We start from the raw sequence: 20201 nt of genomic DNA on the forward strand, positions 1-20201 counted from the left end.
TCTGTTGCCTCTATTCCCTGGGAACATGCATTGGGAGGATTGTGTGGAAGTTGATAATGGGTGGGACGGCAGCCTGCGTCATTCTCTTGCTCCATTGCTCATTTCCTCCTATTTCATCTATTTTTCTTCATGTCTTCCTGTCTCCTTTTCCTGCCCAGATCTCACACTGTTTGACTTTCATGTCAATCAAACTCCCAACAACTTCAATGACAAAAATGACAATGCTTCTCTCTCTCCCTGCATTGCTCACTCACTGTCACTTTTGCTCATTCTCTCGTTTTCTCTGGAGCTTGCCATGTCAATCTATAGTCTATGTTAAAGTGCGTTAAAGTGAGTTTTTTTAGGGTAGTGTGGGGGACGAATAAGGGCCCTTATTTAATTAGAGGGGTCCTCTCAGCAGGCCTGGGCAGACCTTGTGATAACGGCTCGGGGCTGGGCTTGCCGATAGGGTCCGGTGTGTGTTTTGTGGCTGTTCAGATTCACTCAGCCCACCCCCTCACTCATCTAAAAGGTTAGGGCTCACTTTGATAAGTCCATTAGTCCATGTTGTGTTTTCAAACTCTCCAACCATCACCACTGTGGGGAATTTTTGTGAGTGTATGCTGCATGGGGAGCCAACTGGAGGGATCTTTGATGTGTTTCTATTTAAAGTGCACAAATTTATCCAGAATCAGGAAATGGCCATGCGTTGTCTAGTATAATAATAGCATTAAGCACTAGGGGTGCACGATTCAGAAAATGTCACGATTCAATTCAAAATCGATTTTCGATTCAAAAACGATTCTCAATAAAAAAAACAAAAAACGATTCACAGTATGTAAATGTAGTTACTTTTCCCATGTGATTGCAGTAGACACAATAATAATACAATAAAAAAAAATTTAAAAAATTGAATCGGTAGAGCATGAATCGTGATTCGAATGTGAATCGATTTTTTTGCACACTCCTATTAAGCACCTCTGCAATATGTCAGCGCTGACATATGCATTGTAACTGCTCTGCAAGTTTTACAGTATCTGCTTCAAAGGATTATAAAGATCCTAGGATTAAAGGACTGATAATGCAGTAGTGAGCAGTTATTAGGTCTGCTGGCTGCTGCCAAAACCAGGGAGGGGAAGGGAAAGACCCAAAGACCAGAGGAGAGAATTAGTCTACAGCGGGTTACTGAACATTGTGTCGGGCTACTTGCAGTACATAGTAAAAATATGACTGCCCGCCATTATACTTCAAAGGCTGTCTCCGCCAAGATCTTTAATTGTTAATCTGCTTTGCAGGGAAATGGTTTTCCTCCGAATAATTTTACTCTAATATTTGGTCTTTTTAAACTTCTGAGAGTAGGCAAGAAGAAGATGGAAATTAACTTAAAAAGTGAAAAGCAAGCAACATTGAAGAAGTAAACCTTCTCTCGCAGCATGTTTGCTTTCCTTTTTGCTTGTTGAGTGTGTACTTGTTTTATTTACCTGCCTGATTCGCCTTCTGTCCATTTGTTTCTTGGTCCAGAGAGCCCCATTTTTTTCCTCTTCACTCAGTCAGACCTTATCTAAAATCTTCTGTATGGGGCTGCAAGTGACAAACAAGCTGTGTTTTCTTTCTTCATACAGCTTTTATTTATGCATGGGTAGCCTCTTGTGTCTGTATGTTGTTGTTTTTTGACATCACCATGCTGTTATTTGCAGTTATTTGACGCGTAAGATGCAAATCAGCACTGCAGACACTTAACAACCCCATGTGACCCTGTAAGCTGCATAGATCTGTGTGTGTGTGTGTGTGTGTGTGTGTGTGTGTGTGTGTGTGTGTGTGTGTGTGTGTGTGTGTGTGTGTGTGTGTGTGTGTGTGTGTGTGTGTGAGAGAGAAGGGGCTGGTAGAAAAGAACAGGTGGATGTGGCCTCTGCAGTCCCTATCTCATCATGTTTTGTCATTAAACATGCAGCTGCCCACACACACACATCTAATTTTCTGCAGAGAAGCCTGTACCTTATTGTCAGGCAGAAAGTCCTGTGTAATTAACCCACAAGACATCTGCACCACCACTGTCTCCCTCTTTCTTTCTGCCCCTCCTCCTCTCTCCCATGTGAAATATTTTTACCTACGAATTCCTTTCATTATGGTGCACCAGGTAAATTTTCTCCTGTCACTGAGCCACAATCAATAGTGTGTTAATTAGCTTGTAGATCGACTTGGATATCCGTCACTGCACACACGTGCACAGGCTTTTCCACAGGGCATCTCTAAATGTATATGAACTCAGAAAACAGACAGATATAGGGCTGAAACCAACAATTATTGTCATTATTGATTTATTTGTTAATTGTTTTTTCAACACCTCGCCAGTAAGATTTCTTCAAAAAATTGCCATCAAAATTCTTCAGAGCCCAATTGCTTTTTTTGGTCCAACCAACCAGGAAAAAACGAAAGAGATTTAAGTTATAATTATATAAAACGGCATTGGCATTTTTGGCCATGATAGCTTTTTTGGTCCACCACTTTGGTCCAGACGGAAATATCTATAAGTGTAAAATGGATTGCCATGAAATTTTGTACAGACAGTTCTGGTCCTCAGTGGATGAATCCTACTGACTTTTCTTTTAACACTACAAGCAAGTAAAAATGTCCACTTATCTTGTGAAATATCACAACATGATATTGGCACAGATGAATTGGCACAGATTTTTTTATGCAGTCACGAATCCCAGATGATTTCTTTGCTGATCCTCTGACTTTTCCACTAGTGCCACCACGAGGTTCATATTTGTGGTTTCTAGCGCAATCATCAGGTCAAATTTGAATTTGTCCAACAAGCTAACTAAGATGGTAAACATTATATCTGCTAAACATCAGAATGTTAGCATTGTCATTGGGAGCATGTTAGCATGCAGCCAGCAGACGTTAGCATTTAGCTCAAAGTACCGCTGTGCTCAAGTACAGGCTCAGAGAACTGTAGACTCGCAGTTTTGATGCTCGATAATTGACTTAGACGATCAATCTATTACCAAAATTGTTGATACATTTTCTGAGCTATCAATGAATCAAGTTATCATTCAGGACTTCACTGATACAATTTTAAATGGAAAGATTGAAAAGGCCTATAGGATGTAGTTGTTTAGACCTTTGCATTGAGCAGGACTCATTTGTTGTGGAAATGACACATATCCATGTAGTTGACGGTAACACTGATTTGTTGTTATTGTAACTGAGAAGTCTTCAAGCTTCTAATCATGAAACGGATTCATGTCTCGTAGACTGATGTTTATAAGTGAGTGTGTGCATGGTTGAAGGTGGTCATGTGTCTTGCTGTACTGGCACATTCAGTATACACCTGACCTTCATTAGCCTATGCAAATACAAGTAACCCTCCTTTCTAGCTCAGCAACTGGCCTTCCTTTCACGCACAGACCCATGCATTTTTGAGCCTTGAACTTCTTTTGGCCCTCATTATCTGAGAGAGGAAAAACAGATAATGCTGAACTATCACAAATACCTCCTTTAGTTTCCTCTGCAACATAGTAAATCGTAAATGAAGGCCCACTGGAGGACAGCTTTGCTTTTGATGTTTATCCATATCTAGTGCTGCACTTTTCATGCACGGTTTTCTGCCTTCTTTCTTCCTTCTGTCAGTTGTCCAGATAACTGTTCAGTGCTCAAAAATCCTACAGAGGAGACAGAGAAGAGGGTGCCACTTACTGTTAGAGCAACAATAACACAAGGACACAGAAAGAGGTGTGGAGAGAGAAGATAACAGATTTGCAGATTGTAGAGTGACAGTGATGTGGATGGAGACCTGTATTCAAAAAGTGACTAACTTAAAGCAAACAGTGCAGAGTGCAAGGAGAAAACACAAAACAATGATTGGCAGCTAAATGAGTTGGCTTTAGTTTGGCACATCCTCACAGCCAGACAGACATCAAACCTCAGAGGACATGTGGGGGCTTTATGAGCTTAATTAATTTGACATCAATCTCTAAAATGATCCCTGAACTCCAGAAATGACAGTGGGAAGTCAAAGACGAAGAAGGGCGGGGGTGATTATTTAATATGCAGGGATATATAAGTGGAATTGTCACTTGTTATTTAGGACAGTGACCTATATTAGCTAAGGACAGCAATGCCTCCAGCAAAAAGGCACACTGAGTGTTCACTTCACTTCTGATCTTATTACCTCGCTGTACATCACACTTAATGTACCGTAGCCATAGAAAAGAAAACTAGAAGACACAGACATGAGCAGATATATTCTAGTGCATTCTCCATGCAGCGTCCAGACTTTCTTGCTGTCAGCAGTTATCAGTCGAGGAGTAAGAAACTGTGCTGATTTCACCTTACTGACCAGACAGGCTCACTCCCATGTTTAGCATTCACTGATTAAAGCTATTTTATGAAATTTCTGTCGTGTTGGGTTTGTCAACTCACAACTGCTATTTATGAGTGTGCAGTGAGGCTTGTAGCTGTAGTAAGTTTGCAAAATGGGATTTGCAACATTAGACATATTCCAGGAAATTCCCTTACACTTTTGACTAGTTTCTCTTATCAAAACAACATAGTGTGTTGCCATATGACATGTTGCACATTTTGTCACGGCAAAAATTCAGATGGGTTCATCTTTTTTTGACGATCCTATGTTTTTTGTCCCGGACTCCTCTTCACGTGCACTTCCGCTACACAGTGGTCTCATTGAAATGAATGAGGGGCCGCTGTTTTTTTCACAGTGTTGTTTTTATTGGTCTGAACATGGCCTAATACAGTGTTCACCACCACGACAATTGAGAGGATATCTTTTGGAATAATGATGTTCGTCCATCCAGTAGACAGTTCCAAAGACTTGTATTACAACTATTGTTTCAAGTTGTGATGTTTTTACTCCAATTGGGATTATTTAAGTAGTATTTGTTTTAGAGATACAGAGCACGAGAATCCACGTCTGCTCACTGCGCTGCCATAACCGGAAGTCCAGTTCCAGAGACTTGATTAGGCACATTGAAGCTGTTCTGGCAGCTCGTCAGTAGACAAACACGCTAAGGCTATGTCTACACAACTACGTTATCGTTTTAAAACGTATATCTTTTGCTACGTGTGCTACGTACACTACACTTTCAGAGCCCTAGACGTTTGGAAACGCTGCTGACCCTGTTTTAGTTTGGAAACGTCAGGGTTATGTAGTAGCCTGAACGGGCAGAAATAGAGACCCTTGGAAACGTTGACGCAGACTCCCACATTCGCTCCCTGATTGGGTGTTATCAGTCACAACATGTCCTTCCCTGATTCGTCACGCCACTATCATGTGACCCTTTTTTCCAGAAGAAAACATCAGCCTTGACTTATGGTGGTTGATTCAACATGGATAATGAATTACAGCCATTTCTGACCTTGTTGTGAATGCTATTCAAAATTTTATAATGCTACTGCCGACGTGTGCAAGCGATTATTTGATTGTTTTGCGACAATTCAAACGTCCAACGGAGATTCTTTTAGTTTTAGTTTTTTAGCCAGTTTAAAATGAAGATGTAGTAGTGTGGATACAGTCTTAATGTTGGTTTTTCTTTTAATTTGTCACCCATCTGTAGGCTACACAAACACTCTGCACTTCTCTCAGTCTCAAGCCTCCTCTGCTGTGACATATTGGATTTGCTGGATCTCAGACCACATCAGAGACCAGAGCCCTTTATGAAAATTAAACAAATGTGCACTCATGCATAGATATTAACTCACACGAGCACACACTTGGCGCACACTTTTACAGGACAAACACACAGACATAATGCAGTCTGAAACATGGTGTGCCCCTGCTGTTAACGCCATCTTGTGTTTGACACTGGCTTTATACATATGCTAATTCACCTCCATTTCACCACCACTGTAATGGATGGGGTGAGACCAGCAATTAGATACTAGAGAGAAAAAACGGAGTGAGAGAGAAGCAGAGAAAAGAGTTGTGTATCTTATCCACCCCATACAGAGACGGACCTATTCCCTTTTCTACCAGACACTACACCTGTGTTTCATTCATCAATAAAACATTTAATCTACATCTGGATGAGCTTCAATAAAGGCCAAATATATTGTTCACATGAAAAACAGGAACAAAACCCAAATGGTAGAGATGAAAGACCTGCAAACTACACGCCATCTTTGTTTCTCTTGTAATTACACAGCCAAGTTAAGTTATAGGTTGAATGAATGTTACATAAATAGCCACCACCAGACAGTCGGTCCCCCCTTGGGTTTTGTGTTTGTGTACCCAGTGTGCGAAGAGGGCAGCGTGCCCAACGCTGTTTTAATTGGCATGGCAGAGTGCCAAACGATGGAAGGCCGGGTGGAGAGAGACTGTCTCTGAGTGTCTGCCTGTCTTGGTGTCTGTTTCTGAGTCGATGATAGCCATCTGCCAGTTCCACAGGCTATTCTCAGCACTGTTTGCCCGCACATGCGTTGGCGTACAGTCACTTTGTGCGCTCGCTTTGTTGTTTTCTGGTGTTTGTGCATATGAGGTACTACTGTATGTACACTCTAGAAGCCCTTGTCAACTGTCGTAAGCTTTGCCAACACTGGTATAAAGTAGAGTGGAGCTTTGAACACCACACTGATATATATTATCACCTTTAAAGTTGGCAAACTTTTTAGCAAACAGTTGTGTATTTCCACATTCAGCTCCCTTGTTTCTGGACACCTTATGTATGTATAGTCTGATATTGTATGTATAGTCTGATATTTACTCTGATTTTAGATTTTTTTTTCTGTTTGCGGCCAGATTTTGTCAGTGTTTCAACTGTGCAAGATACAGTCACGAAACTTTACAGGTTGAGATCAAAATGAAGGCCAAGTTGGAAAATGGGTGTGGTCCGAGCAAGGGTGCAGGAAGTAGGGGGGTAGATATTAGGGAAGGGGCCATGGCCCCCCCCCCACGTCAGACCCTGGCTAGATTTGGTGTCGCGGCTGGTGTGATCCCATCGCAAGATGGTCACTAGTTTTCATTTTTAATTAATCTGTTGATACATTTTTTGATGATACAGACTAAACAATTTTTCTAAAACGTCTGAAAATAGTGACAAAAATTCCAGAACCCAAGGTGATTCATGGAGTCTTCATGTTGCTTGTTTTATCTGACTAACCTAAACATATTCACTAAACAATGTTATAAAACAGAGAAAAGCAAACCTTCACATTTAAAATACTGGAACTGTAAAGCTGTAAAGCTGTGTAGGAAGTACTTGATTATTACATTAAATTGCAATTAATCAAATCAATCAAATAATAATCAATGAATCGTTTCAGCTCAAGTGTTGTTCTTTGCACAGTGTCCTGAGGACACAGCCACCATCTTTCAAAATCGAGTCTGCATCCCCACAAAACTCGCTCTTCTCCAGATGTTCTGTATTATCATTTTGTCAATCAAAGCAAACACACAGCTGTTTATTAACTGCACACTGCCAGTTCTGCAGAGTCTAACCTCTCTTGTTTGCTTGTGTGTTCACAGCTCCTGGGCTTCGTGTACGCCTGTTATGTTGTCAGCGCTATCACTGAGGAGGAGGACAGCTGTAAGTCACTTAACGTCACCCTTAGACCCCCGCCCCCACACGCACACACACACACACACACACACACACACACACACACACACACACACACACACACACACACACACACACAACATCCTTCTTGAAACAGTTCATTGCAACAGTAAATGAATCACTCTCAGACCCTCTCACACAGATGAAATGGAAAACACCCGAGTTGAGGAGAACAGGGCTACATCTTTCTTCATCTCCCTCTCTTTCTATTCCACCCCACACTATCACCGCTCCAGCTCTCCCCTGTCTCCATCCCCTCTCCTCCCCCACGCCAGCTGGGCCCTCTCTCTCTGTCTCCCTCCCTCCAGAACCGAAGGAGCCATGTGTTTCCTCTCCACACCTCCTTCACCCATTCTTTCCTTTCTCTTTCACGTGTCCACTCCTCGCCTCAACTCTCCTCCTTGTCGGTCTGTGTGGTCCTCACTGTTGTTGTAAACCTCCTTTAATGTACTCTGGCTTTCACTTTTCTCACTTTCTTCTCTCCATGTGTCCCCTTGTTTGTCGCTCCAGCTGTCTGTTGCCTGGCTAGGGTGGGTGTTTTTGCACCTCCCCCACTCTCTTGTTCACAAACACACACACGAACACACCTTCTCTCCTCGTGCCTGTCTCTCTCGCAGCTAGTCAAACATGTACATCCTTCCTCTAAAGTGGCTCAGTATATCAGTACTCTCGCTCCCGCCTGTGTCGGCGTATGTTGGTCTGCATTAAAACTTAAACATGGAGTCAAATGAGGATGAGAGTTGACCTTCATTCTAATCCTGTCATGCATAAAGCAGACAGAGAGTGAGAAAAGGGTGTGGGAAAAAGACGACGGGGGATCGTGAAATGAGTCATCAGAGAAGAAGGAGAAACCAGAGACGAACACATGTGATAAATGACCCAGCTGCTGTGACCTCATAGGCAGCAGGTCAGAGGTCCTGCTGGAGGTTAGCCAATCAGAGGGCAAACATTTGATCTAAGGGTTAGTGGCAGTCGTAAATATCTGATTAGCACTGCAGTAAATCTCCAGGACGCATAGCGTTGTCCACATGCTTGAGAATCTGCCTTTACATATTTTCCCTTTTCCCTCTAACTCAGTGCTTTGAAACCAAATAGTTGAATGTATTAACTCTCTGTGAGGATTAGCTAAGATTAAATGGAGTTTCTCAGGCACATATTCATACATACTCTATGTGCTTGTTAGAATACTAATTACGAAGTATCTGGAGCCTGGCTGTAATCATGTCAATCCCCAAACTCTCTAATTTGATTTAAAGACAGCTTAATAGACAAAGCACTACATGCACTAATTACATCTTAAACAGTAGACTTGTAATTTGGGGGACTTGTGATGTGGTTTCCGTGTGTGTTCCTGTAGACGAGTGGTATAGACGTCCAAGCAGTTCTTTGGTGGTCACATACCAGAGATTCACTGGCTGTGAGTGGCATCACCACCCCCAGCTCTGGGCAGTACCACTTAATCACCGGTCACCCCTAAGTAATCCCTGGAGGGTAATACCATTTCAGCAGGAGTTGAGACAACTGTAATACAAAATAAAGACTTTCCCTTTTGTTTTCTGTGACATTTGAGCTTCGTTCATCCCCTGTATGGACTGTTTGCACAGATTGTGTTTGTTTAAACTCATAGCGGACAGTCATCCACATTTAAAAAAAACAGAGTTAAAAATAACAACAGAGCAATTAGGAAAGGTTGGTTAAAAAAGCCTTGGGTGAAAATAGAACATGGTGGGATTTTATTTAATTATCTGGCGGTTCTTCTCTGATCCAGGCTGTGCTGGAGTAAAACGCTGCTGCATCGCTTCCAACTGCTAGCTCTTTGTTATTGTGATCAACCCTTTGCCTACACACACACACACACACACACACACACACACACACACACACACACACACACACACACACACACGCGCACACAAATTTGTTCCTGCAGACACAGGTGCACAGACTCACACTCGTCGCAACACAGAAACCAGCTAAGGCACTCTGCAGCTCTCATTTCCCCCCCCCCTCTCATTTGATGTGTAGATTAAAGCAAGTTTCAGCATTGAGCTCCCTGGCTGCCTCAGCACCTCTCCTCCTACTCAGAACTTGTCCTTCTCTTTACATCCCCCTTGTTTGTTTTATTCCTGTTTCAGTTTCTTCGCAGTTGAAATAATCATGTTTGAGAATCCAATTTTAGTGTGTTTAAAGGCGCTGACATACTAAGCCGATAATCGGCCGTTGGACAGTCTGGCGAGGTCAGTGACTTGAGTCTGTTCGGTGTGTTCCGTGCTGCCGACCGTCCGAGGGGCTGTCGGCCTTCATTTTGGCCGATTTGACATGTATAATCGGCGGGACGGGCACTGCCGGCAGTCGGACTCAAATGACCCATCTGACTGGTAGAGTGCTAACCCAGAAACGGGGAGCAGAATGTGCGTGACTAGAGTCTCTCAAAATCTTTTAAACTGACCTTTGTCGATCTGAAATGAAGACCGATTCAGCAACTGCATGGCCTATTTCTCGCTTAAAATGTTTTCAGAAACACATTTCGGTGAACTATTTTAGTAGAATATGAGATCGTATTCTGAACAAGCCGCCATGACAATCTGTCTTTGAATTTCCGGAGAAACCAGACCCACGTGACGCGTTCGTCCAATCAGCTGCCAGTTTTCATTTTTGGGCGACGATACTGATTAGCGCTGCCTGCTGTTATGGAGACGTATCACGTCGCTTTGGTGTGTTCCGAGGCACTTTTTTGACCAACTCGGGGACACTGATCAGTCCAACTGCCTTTTCTGCCGAGGGTCGGCCGTCTGGTCTGTGTGTCTGCAGCTTAAGAAATCTTTGCTGTCTCCCTTTCCTCTCTGTCTCTTTTCCCATCTCTGGCTTTCGAGCTTTAATAAGGTGTGCTTGTAAAAAGTTAGAGTTCTCTGGTCCCTCGTTTTATCAGCCTCATTAAGCCAAAGAGGGGAAAAGGAGATGAGGCAATATGCAGGAACAAACAACACAAGACAAGATGAGCTTTTCAAGAATAAGGAGATAAAACAGGAATTCCTCTCATGCCGAGCACTCTCTCACTCTCCAGGGAGACGGGTGAGTTAGATTTAAGTGCTCAGGCTTGCGTAAAGAATAGCGAAATGAAACACACCCGTGCGCGCGCGCACACACACACACACACATACACATACACATACACATACACACACACACACACACACACACACACACACACACACACACACACACACACACACACACACACACACACACACACTCAAGAAGCCAAGAAAGCACAATGGGCAGAATAACAAGCATCATATACTATCAGCTCAGGGTTTGACATGGCTTTCATGCTTTATTACTCATACTGTGTGTGTGTGTGTGTGTGTATGTGTGTGAATGTGTGTGTGTGTACACGTACCTATACACCACTTGTATTTGTGTGTGTGTTTAGCTGACTGTGCGTGACTAAGTGTTGCCGCGTTGGTGTTTGTGTGTAATTGTGTGTGTGAATTTGTTACAGAGTTATCGGTGGTGAGCAGACACACCGACAGAATGAGTGGTGGGGAAAATCCTCTTTGTAAAGTAGGTCATGGAGTTAGAAGCCTAGCACTGGGATAAGCTCGCTTTAGCATGTCTGCTAATTATGCTGCCGCCCTCTGTGCTGAGTCACATCCCCAGAAAATCCTCCATAGCAGACAGAGACACTGGAGGGGTGGATGGATGTGTAGGTGGCAGCATATCCTCAGGTTGTAAAAAGAGTGAAAAGGTAAAAAAAAGTCTCACCATGTTTTTATCACTTCAAAATGTTATTCTAAAATGACGTCAAACATAAAGAACGTTCAAAGATTGTGAATACATTTTTTTTTAATACACACGTAGGTAAAAGCACAGGTATACATAGCAGAATGAATGATGGCTGAATTCCATATAGCGGCTTCAGTTTCAGGGTTCTGGTATTGTTCATGTTGACTCACTGTCACACTGTCATGACTTACTGGGACACTTGAATGGAACTATGAAATATCAGCTGTAAAAAAAGCCCTGTATTCGTTTTTATGCCTCTGCTCGAGTGACAGCCATGGCCAGAGGCATTAGGCCGGCTACACACTGGCTGTGTGGCGTGAGCGTGTCAGCTGCATGGCGTGTCCGTTTTTATTTTGGCTCCCATGTTAACAGGTTAGAGCTTGCACACTGCCTGCATGACACGCACGTTTCAGGCGCGGCTCGAGCCGCAACGAAAACGCGTGCATGCTAGAAATAGGACCGACGCCTATTTTTCTCGTGACACGCAAGCATGTTGGAAGCGTTTCCCAGGCAAAATAGAATAGGAAAAGATGTTTATATGTCATTTTGACACGAAAACATTTAATAAATGACATTTTAATGTTTGAAAGTCTCTAGGTTTTGACATAAATGCAGATATAAATGTAATTAAAAAAAATAATAAATAATTATCGATTTTCAAATATTGCACCTGTCAATACAGAACGAAATATTCTGTAGCCTATTTTGCCGTCAATACTGCCGACCTTGTCTTTGCTGTAATCAAATCTAATATATATAAATATATATTTATGTTTAACGTGGTATTTCATTTTATCAATGGGACAAACAATTGTGTACCGACAAGGCTGGCAGCAGCGCCGTGTCAGACACGTTTCTGGTGTGCAAAGACATCAAAAATCCACGCAGCCGCCACGCAACTGACACACAACAGAAACGTGTGCAGCCGGCCTTATGTTTTTCATCCATCCCATTTTCGTGAACGTGACATCTCAGGAACGCCTGGAGGGAATTTCTTAAAATTTAGCACAAACATCCACTTGGACTCAATGATCAACTGATTAGATTTTGGGGGTCGAAGGTCAAGTTCACTGTGATCCATAACTCAAGAATGAATATGCTAATTATGACAACATTTTATATACATATATTATGAGTCTAGACATGGATGTAAACTGCAACTTGACTGGCAGACACTTAACACCGCAAGAAGGTAATTTGAGTAAGTTGATACTACTGCAAACAAATATCTGCATTAAAATAGTTGTTGGTACTCACTTTCTTGCGTGAAATAACATACCATTGGAGTGTGATACATGTTTTTCTTTCACATATGACATTAATTGTTTGTTTGTTGTAAAAGCCTCTTCACACCAGTAATTCACTTACACAGGCGTTTTCACTATGTTGCCTGATTAGGACGCGCACACACTATGTTTGATTGACACTATTATTAGTTTTGTTGAACTTGTTATGGCATGACAATTTACACCTTTATCTTATCCGGCAGAGTAATTGAAAACACTTGTGTGGGTGGGCAGAGCCTTTAAACTGCATTTTGATTGGGTAGAGTTGAAAATATAGCAAACATAATGTGTTCAGTTTTCCTTGTTGTGTTACAGTATTGGCACTTGCTTTGTGTTACAGTATATTTGATCTATATGTACTATCTTGTTTTCACCATCATGTCCAAGTGCTTTCCTCCTTTTTGTTGCCCATTTATAGTTTTTAGAGCTACTGTATGTTCAGTTATACACAGACACAGATAGAAACACCTTTTAAACGTTGTATCTTTATTTCATAAATTAAGTTGTATGGATGATGGGCATTATGGCTGGGTCAGTGCATGCATGAAGATACATCTTTGAAAAGAGTGAAAGCGTACTGGACATTGTGACAAATGCGAAATTAGGCAGTTGCAGCAAACAAGACACAAATAATGAGGGTTTAACAGACACCCAGTCAATGATTGAGCACAAAAAATAAACACAGTGGCAGCATCTTTTACTGTATTTGTCACATTAAGGTTGTCACCTGAGTTTCATTTTAATTTAAACATAATCCAGAGGCTCTCCTGGTCTGTCTTTGCCTGGAACCGTTCTCCTCTGCATGGATGATTAACTTTAAATACACTCTTAATCAAACATACCTGAAGTTTTCATATGCGAAATAACAAAGCATGAAACGAACCAGTCTTGTGGTTTTGGTAGCAGTGATGGCTGTGTAATGGTGTGTGAGGACAGAGATGCAGTACTGCAGAATGGAGCCAACTATGAGGAGTGTGTGTGTGAGAGAGAGAGAGAGAGAGAGAGAGAGAGAGAGAGAGATCACAACTGTGTCTTGTAACTCACCTCTTCCAGCGTTACAGACAAGCTCTAAAGTCTCGAACTATCTGTCTGCCCTTTATCTCTCTGTCTTTGTCTCGCCTTGTTTTTCTCTCTTGATCCTGCTCACCAACGCTCTTTTATTCTCACCAACCCTGTTTTTCCCTCCTGGTCTTTTTCCCTTCATGCCTTTGTTTAATTTCACAGTCGGCCAGCCCTTCCACACACACACAGCCACACACACACACACGGTGGGAGATGCAGCAGTAGTGTGATTGACTGTCTCGCTTGGTTCAGCATAGGTCCTCTGATTTCAACCAGTTTCCACTTGAACTGAGACATAAATGTCTTACATTACTTCCTGCTTGTTTAGGGGCACCGCATAAATGCCTTAACTATTGACCTACATACCTTTCATTTCTTGCTGGTGTCCACACAAGTGAAAATCAGCTTGCTCCCTCTGCCTGGAAGAAACTGAGCTCACTCGTTTCAGTATTACAGTGCCAGTGATCTGTTTCCAAGTCCACTACCCACAGAAAAAAGTTTAAAATCATTATTTAAATCTTTGCCATCCACACGGAAATGCCAAACCATTATAATGCAGCTTTCCACCATTCCATCGAAAGCTTTTAAAAGGCATTTTCAAAGTGTTGTTTGCTGTTTACAGAGCAAGCATAAAGATTGCTTCAGCAAGTCTCAAACATCACCTAAAGGTGGAGCACATTATTGTGAGATTTCACCTAACATATGGTAGTGTTTTCAAAATGCCTGTTAATAAACATCCACAGATTTTTAGACCTTCGAAGGTCAGTGAGCTGTATAGAAGATCCACCTCAAGGTATAATTAATGGGAAAAAGGTTCAACAGCAATTAACGGGCTGAAATACACTACAAAGGATGTAGGAGGGATGGAGCACAGGGTTATAGATGATGCTTTTAAGTAAGGTGCAACGACTAATGTTTTGACATATAGGCTGTCTTCATTAGAGTAAGAGCAGGTGGTGGCACCTGGTGAGGCTCAGATTCAGAGCTTTAAGATGGTGCGTACGCAGTGATGTCCCATGCTAATTATGAAATTGTAATTGTTTGTTGTGCAAGATGAAAAGTCCCAAGTCATTAGAATCCATCCTCTGGAGAACTTGAATATCTGCCGAATTTCACAGCCATCCATCCAATAGTTGTCATGATACTTACTCTGAACCAAAGTATTGGATTGACACACTGGCGGATGCACCGACCGACAGACACCGCCATCCCTCAAGCTGCTTGTGTGTCTAAAAATGGCAACCATCATTATCATCTAACCGTATTCCTCAGCACAGCTTATCATGGCAGGGAATGGGTCCCCACCTGCTTATAATGAGAAAATCAGTGGTACAGAAAAGAGCAGGGAAAGCGGGTCTTTGTGTGTGTGTGTGTGTGTGTGTGTGTGTGTGTGTGTGTGTGTGTGTGTGTGTGTGTGTGTGTGTCTGTGTGGGTGGGGTGTGTCTATCTGGTTTGCAGATGAAACACAGAATCCCAGAAAACCAGGCCGGGGTCAAAGGAAAGGGACAGCCCTCATTGCACCCTGTGGCTCTCTGCACTCATCCTGCCTACCTATCAGTATTCCGCAGACCACCCCTGCCTCCTCTTATCAGGATGGAACTGATTTGGCCTTACAGTAGTTTCCATGGTTCGCCTGTGTCTATTTTCCCCCTCACAGCTGTTGTTTCCCAGAAAGTAACAGATCAGCCCTTTTTTTTAGTTTTTTGGTTATCCTCTTGAACTAGGATCCGCTGTTTGTTTGGTGTCTTTTTCCACTGAGTCAGGTTCAATCTCAGTTTTTTACTTTTCCTCCCCTCATGGTGTTCCTAGCTCCTGGACATGCTGGCCTCTTTCACATGCGCTCCTACAACCTAATCTCTTTGGCCCCCCTGTCAGTCAGGCCGACAAGCATGAAGCACCACCGTCCTCCCCCCCTCTTTCTCTCTTCACTCCCCCTCTCAGCCTTTGTGTCCCCTCTACAGCCGCAAGCCTTTCCCTTCATCTCAAAAATATCTCTCTGCGTCTGTGCAAAAAAATACACAGCACTTTGGTTACCAGCATGTCCCTCTTTCTTTCTCAAGCGACATAACACTGGTTTGCTCATCTGCACACCGCCTCGAGTCTGAACTCTTAAGTTTTCTTAAGTAAGAAAAATAAACAGAAAGGGTTGAGCATTTGGTCGGTGGCTGAAGGTCACCTCTGTTTCTGAGCGATAAAAAGGCTTGGGCTACTTTGACAGCTGGCCAGCTTTCACCTGTTTTCAAGCTTCGACTGTAGAGACCCAGGCAGACACACAGATTTAAACAAAAAGTTGAAGCAGATATGTTGTTTTATTTGTTTTTGGATGGACTTTTATTTATTAAAACTAAAAAAAGACTTGTACTGTTCTTGGAAAGCTGCCTACCGTTACCAACATCCCTGCATTACATCTGTTCCCACTGTGTCTTTAGTTTCCATTTCATTTCTCATTCAGCTGTGTGTTTGTTTTTGATCATGCATGTCATTTCATTTACATTACGGTATGTTATTTTGTTATTGTCGGTCTTTTAATTTACTCCACAATTTATGTGTTTAATCCTTTGTTTTCAGTTGATTTTATTGGTGGATTTGACCCATTCCCACTCTACCATGTCAATGAGAAACCATCTCATCTCCTCTTAAAGCCCATGTACCTGTAAGTATATAGTAAATGTGTCATGCCACCATATGTGTATATGCATGTAAATATTCACATTATCCGTTGTGGGCCCATACAATTTGGGTTGTACCTATTTGTTGCCTGCATGTTATTGTTTTCTCGTCAAGGTTACAGTACATCCGTTGATTTTCCCCAAAATGTTCATGTTCATCAAAATAACACTGACTAGTAGTGATTGTGCAGACAGTTGCTTGCTCAGTATCTGGAGCTTTGAGTCATGTCTGGGGGGTAAACGTCTTTCTGAAACATACTACATCCTATCAGAGGGCTGTAGGGAATTTGAAGGCCTTTCATGACACCGTTGTGTGTATGTGTACGGTACACATGGTGGTACACACGTGTCCCCAGGCCGCAGGCAGTTACTGATAGAAGAACACAGAGAAAAACACACAAATGTCTGTCTAAAATTGGATTAATCAATTAGGTTGTGCAGAGAACTTAATAACAATAAGTCTGGGAAGTCATGTAATAATTCTCTGCCGACATGAAATTAATATTTTATTAGCTTCTTGACAGCTTAATCAGCTCCGTCTCTAATAGGAAGGAGGAAGTTTTCGTCTCCCCCAATCTACTGGGAGTTATATCCAGGAGGAATTCATCCAGGAATGTGTGTGTGTGTGTGTGTGTGTGTGTGTGTGTGTGTGTGTGTGTGTGTGTGTGTGTGTGTGTGTGTGTGTGTGTGTGTGTGTGTGTGTGTGTGTGTGTGTGTGTGTGTGTGTGTGTGTGTGTTGCCCAACAACTGTTAATTCCCTTCCCTTTCTTTCCATGTTTCTGTAGGTCTACGTAAATAAGAGAGCGTCCAGCGGGGAGTTGACACAGCAAATTCCCACGGCGACAAAATGGCTGTTGTGACACAAACATCCAGTTCAATGGGGCACGCCAGACATTCCTCCCCTTCTCGATTTCAGTACTTTAAACATGTCATTTACTGGTGTACTGCCCAGAAAAGCCAACACTCAGTTAGGGTCCATTGTTTTCCAGGGAGGGATGACGGGTTCTGGGAAAAGGGGGGGATTACAGTGCAACAAAGCCTCATATTGTGTGTTTAGGGAAGTATCAGTCATTTTCTTTGTATTGAGTTCTCTGCTGAGGTCCTATTGCTGTGACGACCTGCCCATTCTTGTTTAATACTCCCCAAAACTGTATAGAATACAGCATATAAATACATTATGTATGTAATCAGGGACTGCCCAGCATTCCCAGTCTGTGGTACTGTGTCTTAGAGGACTCAGTGATTTAGCATATTATTGCTGGTTTGGCTCAAATCTTGGCCGGAGGGCTGAATTACAGTGGAGCCCGTGGAATGAGTTATTGTGCGCTCATTGCCTGTTTACTTTAGGCCAGGATCTGTGTGCATAAATACACAAGCAAACCAGGAAGAGGCAGGGGAGTTGAGAGGTAGAGGGAGGGAAGGAAACAAAAGCACCAAACCTACAGGGGCATCTGTCAAAAATAGAAAATGTAAATAATGAAACGAGGGGGGAAGAATTTTAGATTTAGAGTTTGTAATGCGAACTATCAAGAATGGAAAAGAGCGTTGAGTGTAAGAGGTGTTCAAACAAGGAACGGCAAGTCTTACTTTTATTTCTGGAGTCTTATTGTTATCACTATTTTCACCAACAGCCAAGTAAGTATTTCTAATGTGTCAGGTGCTAGAAGACTGGCTGAAAGCTTTGTTTACACATCAGTTCTTCTCCTCTAACTACTGACACTGATTTTTAACTTCAAGAAAACAATAGAATGTTTCCCTATTCACATTGCATACAACAGCAATGAGTTGTATGACTATGGTCTTCAATGTAGAAGTAGCGGCCTGTACCTGAGTGAAGCACAGCGTTGTCTCCTGTCACTTCACCAGTGTAGATTCTCAATGGTGATCGTCTCAGTTGTGATTGTTTTATAGCATGTTTTTTTACAAGGTTTGTATTGTAATTATGTGTATAACATAAATAAATGACAAAATAGGAAAACTGATGTATTCTGGCTGTATACGAGCTGGTTAAACAGCAACTGAAAGCTTCTGTTGAGTCATTTCTTACTCAGATTTATTTTTTATCTGACCGAGCAACATCACACAGTTTTATTTAGGCAAGTACACACACGTAGGTCATGTCTCCTATACTGATTGGTAGCACCTAATGTTAAAAAGTACTAAGTACTAAAGTCAGAGCCCCTGTTGCCTTACTGGTTGTGTGAATCACTACTGCTCTCTGGTGTTTAAAGTGTTCATGTACAAGTTGCAAGGCTACTGAGTTTCTGCTACAGGGTCCATAAATCTCCATGTTTGTCTTAAAACTATTTTTTGCAGTAAATCTTAAAATATTATGTTTTAACTTGGTAATTGTCATGTAGGAGGAGTAGGCGCGTTTCAGTGTTACTCTCGGTCAGTGTTTGAGTTACACTGTGGCTTTCGGGGAGCCCTATTTTCGGGGGTGGGAGGGTACTGTACACATGCAAAAATACACTATCAATACATTTCCATTCCTTCAGAGAATATTTTTCCTGGGACAACAAAGAAACAGAAAAATAGTGCAATGTTTGTTTTCTTTTAATCCGCCAAGCAACAATAAAAATGCCAACGCACAGTCACAGGCAATGGTTTGTTAAACAGACCAGACAAAAGTTGCATCCCATGACAATTATGAACATGCCCACAGTCTTACGGAAAACATATTCCAAAGAAAAAAGTAAATTCCCGCACACACTTTTCACCTCTGCATGATTTATTTAAGAAGTATCAGCGTTTCAGCAACATTACTTTTCCTATTATTTATTTCAGGAACCCTAAGATATAGGGCAGGGGGGGAGCTTATGTCATTTTCAGGGGAGCAAAGCTCCCTGTAGCTCCGCCTTATTTCGAACCCTGCACTCCGTCCTTTTCTTTATAATTTAGGTCAAGATAATTTTTTGCCCACTACATTTGAATCCAGCACATTTTCATTATGCTATTTGTCTGACTACTACGTTTCTTGTGCTAAGTTTGAAACTGTCTGCTTAGCTATTTTGGGGAATCAAAAGAGTTGTGAACAAAGGTTCATTCTGTTGTTTTCACTCATTTTGTCAGCACCTAAAAATATCCTGCTGCGTGTCAGATTCCTTTGTGATATTAGATGTTCTTCACTGCCAGATAGACGTCCAAAAACTGTTATGATTCTGAAAATCATATGACCACTTCTGCCGGCTAATTTCACAACGACCCATTTTTATTTCATTGGTCACCTCTTTATTTCCAAGATGCAATAATTTGTCTTTATGATTTAAAGTTTACACACCCCTGGAATAGCTAACTGGTGTGTGGGTTAGTAAAAACACAAAGCACCTCATATTGTAACATAATCAGTATTGGTAGTAAATGCTACTATGTAAAAACTAGTCTTCCTCTCAGTGCAATACAGCCTCTTCCTAAACCACCCAGTGACTGGAATTAGTTGAAACCTGTTACTAGTGAGTATATGTGCTAGTCTCCACTGAAAAAGATTCTACGTGTTTGTAGATCATTCTTTTTCTTTGTATAGAAAGTGGAAAATGTATTTTTTTTCTTCTCTTCTATTTTGTGCCCTGTGTTGCCTCAACCCCTGTGACCTGATTGTGTAATCCTATTTATCCAGAAATGTGCTTTGTGTTCATGTAAATAGGTGTTTGTTAATAAAATAACATGCTCTTGTAATGATATTGTGTGTCATTCAGTAGATGTGTTGTGCGTGTAAAAATTGTTAAGTGCACTCTGACGGCAAATAATAATGAGCATACACATATTTTGAACAGCTTAAAATGTTCATTATAGAAAAATGATCTGTAAACTCAAGCAACCAGCAATCATCTTTATTTTTT

The 20201-nt window shown here is 41.8% G+C and overlaps 1 protein-coding gene across 1 annotated transcript in view; it reads left to right on the plus strand.

Annotated features, from left to right (window-relative positions):
- Positions 1-19024, plus strand: part of nkain4 (sodium/potassium transporting ATPase interacting 4) — a 46473-nt gene extending 27449 nt beyond the window's left edge. The window contains exons 5-7 of the mRNA XM_078255214.1: positions 7466-7526; positions 16262-16346; positions 17148-19024. Coding sequence (XP_078111340.1) covers positions 7466-7526; positions 16262-16346; positions 17148-17157 — 156 coding nt within the window. The 3' untranslated portion in view covers positions 17158-19024. The remainder of the gene's footprint in view (positions 1-7465; positions 7527-16261; positions 16347-17147) is intronic.
- Positions 19025-20201: the final 1177 nt, after the last annotated feature.

Source organism: Sander vitreus, chromosome 7 (genome assembly GCF_031162955.1).
Source record: "Sander vitreus isolate 19-12246 chromosome 7, sanVit1, whole genome shotgun sequence".
In the NCBI taxonomy this organism is placed as follows: Eukaryota; Metazoa; Chordata; class Actinopteri; order Perciformes; family Percidae; genus Sander; species Sander vitreus.